Below are 3,642 nucleotides of genomic sequence, written 5' to 3'. Positions count from 1 at the left end.
TCGATAAATCGTCTACGGGCGGTGTCCGAGAACTATCTCGAGCTTAGTTATGTTTTTGGTCTGTTAGTGGACGGCGAGTGCGCGCTTCGCTAGGATCATTGCTTGTTGCTTGGGTACTTAAGGTACCGTGTTTGACATGTGTTAGAATTGAATTATATTTATTCGAAGTGCTATGTCCGGGTCCACGGACTTCGGGGTAGCATCCCATACCTCATTGGGCGATTCCCCTGTTGCTCATCCATCACTCTCCCCTTTTCAGTTGAGACCAAGGAGCAGGAGTGATTATCAGACCGGTGCTACTAGGCTTTTGGGCTTTTATCGCTTTTATCGTTTATCGGGCTTTTATGCCTTTAGGATTTTATCGTTATGTTATTTTCTATTTTAAACTTTCAGACTTATGTTGTCTTTATATTTCGGACTTATGTTGTTATCGGTATTTGCGGTTTGACTTAATGGTATTGTATTTGACTCGATATTATAATATGGAGTTTATTATTATTTTAGTACCTATTATTTTGTTATTTTCGCATTTATATTATTTCGAGAAATCCGGATGTTACAAATTTTTGGTTTGCAATTACAAGACTTTCCTTTCCATTAAAGAGTCGAAGCGATTATAGCTCTTTTGAATATGTACATAAACTTTTATAGGTGTTAGATGCTTGTATGACCTTAGAATGTTCTTAATCGTTGTAGGTAACGATTAAAAGTGATCATCAAGATGCCAAAGACCTTTTTCTTGTTCTCACCTTTCGTTAAAAATAGCCGGACCAACAAAGTTTTGAACTCTTTATTTTCTTGGCTACGAACAATGATGGTCTTCCTAACTTTAAAAATCCTGCTTTAGTTGGAGGTGTTTCTATAAACCTTTTTTAAAAGATTTCATTGTATCTTAATGGTTGTACAATCCAAATTGACATTTCTAAGGAGTTTTAAATAATAGACAACACTTATTGATCTTTTTAAAATCACTTTTCTTTATAAAATATCTTTTTATTGTCATGTTTTATTATTATCCTTTATAGTATATTTGCAGTTATTATTCCGTTGATAGTTTTGTTTACTTTAATTCTTGTATCAAAATTTAATTTTTTAAAGTTAATCAGAAATATACTGATAGATTTGAAAACTTACATTTATTTAATAACAACATATTCATTGACAAAAAAAAAAATAGATAGACGGACAAATATTCATTAACTAAAACATATTATATCAAAGTTTATTACATAGATTATACCATAGATACATATCTTTCCAGTTTTTTTTTTGCAACATACATATTTCTATTATTTATCCAGATTTTTCCTCTTACCTCATAAATTGCGTAAGAAATACAGTAAAATTTTATTCGGTGTAACATAAATATATATTTTCGTTCTATTTGTATTTTTTTTTGTGCATGCCCGACACGTAACGAGGTGTTGCATGAATACATGTCCTCTAGTGGCAAAACGAAGATATATGCGCCAAGTGTTGCGAGTTTTGGCGGATCTTATCAAGAAAAGAATATTTTTAAATCTGAAGATGTTATAAATGAAAAAGGGTACAGCTCAACACGATTTATTCTCTTTGCCTTTGCTCTCGTTTTATTACCAGAGAACCCAGAAAACAAATCTAAAATTCTTTGAAGCGGAATGGTCTTGATGATTACCAAGATGTCGCTCTCTCTATACATCATTCATCTTCTCATATTCTCCTTGATTTCCACTTATGTTATCAGCAACCGTACGATCTCTCTCTCCTTCGCTATTAGTAGGGTAACTATGCTATGTATTTGTGAAAACGCGTAGAACAAAATAAATAATCACGTGCGTCATTCCATTTATCAATTTCTATATTGGGAGGAGAACATATTTACCTGGATTAAAGATGTTATCTGCTTCTTATGGATTACAGCTACATAGGAATAGCTGTATTATATAATTTTCTCGGGGTTGTTGGCCATAAATTTCAAAGCCCAAAATATATGAGTGAAGAATTCCATCCCATTCATGTTTACTATTCTTCATGTTTGCATGTTATTTACATTTTTCTTATCAGTATTAATAGATGCATCCTTCTAGTACTATATCTTCTTCACTGTCTTTGGAATTTTGTAGAGGAGGAGGATAATCTTCTTCAAGGACTGAACAGCTACAGAACTGCACAAAGCGTTCCACCTTTTGCAAAGAACGATAAAGCTGATTGTGTGGCAGATGAGATAGCCGACAAGCTTGAAGATGAGCCATGCACAAACCACACCACAGCCAGCACAATTACTCCTGGTTCTGTCCCTCCACGGTTATCGAACTACCAAGACATTCTCTCTGAGTGCAAGGTCGACCCAAATAGTACCCGTGATGGATTGATATTACCAGTTTGTATCCCTAACCGGGTACCTACACTAGTTCTAACCAATTACACCCACACTGGTTATGCTCGGTATCTTAACGATTCAAGATATGTTGGAGCTGGTGTTGGTTCGGAGAAAGAGTGGATGGTAGTTGTGTTGACCACAAGTACTCCAGGTGGAAGCTTCTTAACTGGGGAAGCAACGTCACTAAGAGTTATGGCTGGCTTAGGTTTAATGGGGCTGTTGTTTAATTGCCTTCTAGTCCTGTGAGTAAATTATGGTTGTATATTGTGTGAAAGCACTTTTGTTATAGTGTACGTTTTTTTTTTATCTGAAGGGACATCAAAATGAGGGGACAGGAAAATCTTCACAATATCGTGCATCGAAGAATGTTTTGAAGTTGTGTTTTGATTAATCAGAAGGTCGCCGTCTTCGATTGATACTATTCAAAGATATCCTAATTAAAATGAATACATCTGATGGAATAGAAAAGACCAGTGGGAGAATATAAATCTATAGTGTTTCTTTTTCTAGACTGTAGGTTCTCTCTTTTCTCTCGGAGAGTTTTTCGATACTTGTTTCTTAACACTTCAACATCTTTCACCTCGAAATGTTTCAGAAAGAAGTAATCGATGCATCTCAGCTTCAATATAGGGCTTTTTGCAAGATTGACTCAAAACTCAAAGTCAAACCTAAAACTAACCCATGCTTTTTTTGTCCTATTCACCCCCACAAGTTCATGATATTCACGAAAATTTTTTTTTTCCGAAAATGATATTTTTACTCTCTCACCCTCATCATCTTCAAGTAATTACAAGATTGTCATTGTGATCAATACTCCAACCACCATGAACAACCAATTTGAAGCTCTTAATGCACCTAAAATCGATTTACACTCTCTCTTTCTCACTTGTTATGAACTAAAAACAACATCTCTTTCACTTTGCCTCCATATTCATCCAAAAAACTCAAGTTTTGGATTCAAAATTTTTTATGGTTTATAGAGCCATTCAAGCATACTATTCTTGGTGGGTTACTTTCGTTTGAGATTGTGGGTGGTTGGAGAAGACTCTGTGTGCTAAGGAAGTCATCTCACTAGTTTAAGGTATGAAACTGAAATTTTTTCCAGATCTGTTTGTGTAGAAGACTTACCCGTAAGTAGTCTGGCTGTAGAAGACTTACGGGTAAGTCTTCTGGTCAAACGGACGACTTACTTTTAAGTCGTCATCTTAGTTTGTTAAAAAAAGAACTAGAGAATACCATAAGTCGTCTAGGATAAATGGGTTAGTTTTGCATTTGACCGAATT

At 35.0% G+C, this 3,642-nt stretch overlaps 1 protein-coding gene across 1 annotated transcript; it reads left to right on the top strand.

The window, feature by feature from the left end:
- The first annotated feature begins 1,646 nt into the window (after nucleotides 1–1,646).
- LOC106341656 (uncharacterized GPI-anchored protein At3g06035) lies at nucleotides 1,647–2,605 on the top strand. The gene is made up of 2 exons (XM_013780363.1): nucleotides 1,647–1,728; nucleotides 2,103–2,605. The coding sequence occupies exons 1-2, from the start codon at nucleotides 1,647–1,649 to the stop codon at nucleotides 2,603–2,605; spliced, it is 585 nt and encodes a 194-aa protein (XP_013635817.1).
- Nucleotides 2,606–3,642: the final 1,037 nt, after the last annotated feature.

This window comes from Brassica oleracea, chromosome C4 (assembly GCF_000695525.1).
Source record: "Brassica oleracea var. oleracea cultivar TO1000 chromosome C4, BOL, whole genome shotgun sequence".
Lineage (NCBI taxonomy): Eukaryota > Viridiplantae > Streptophyta > Magnoliopsida > Brassicales > Brassicaceae > Brassica > Brassica oleracea.
This window is presented reverse-complemented; position numbering and strand designations above follow the sequence as displayed.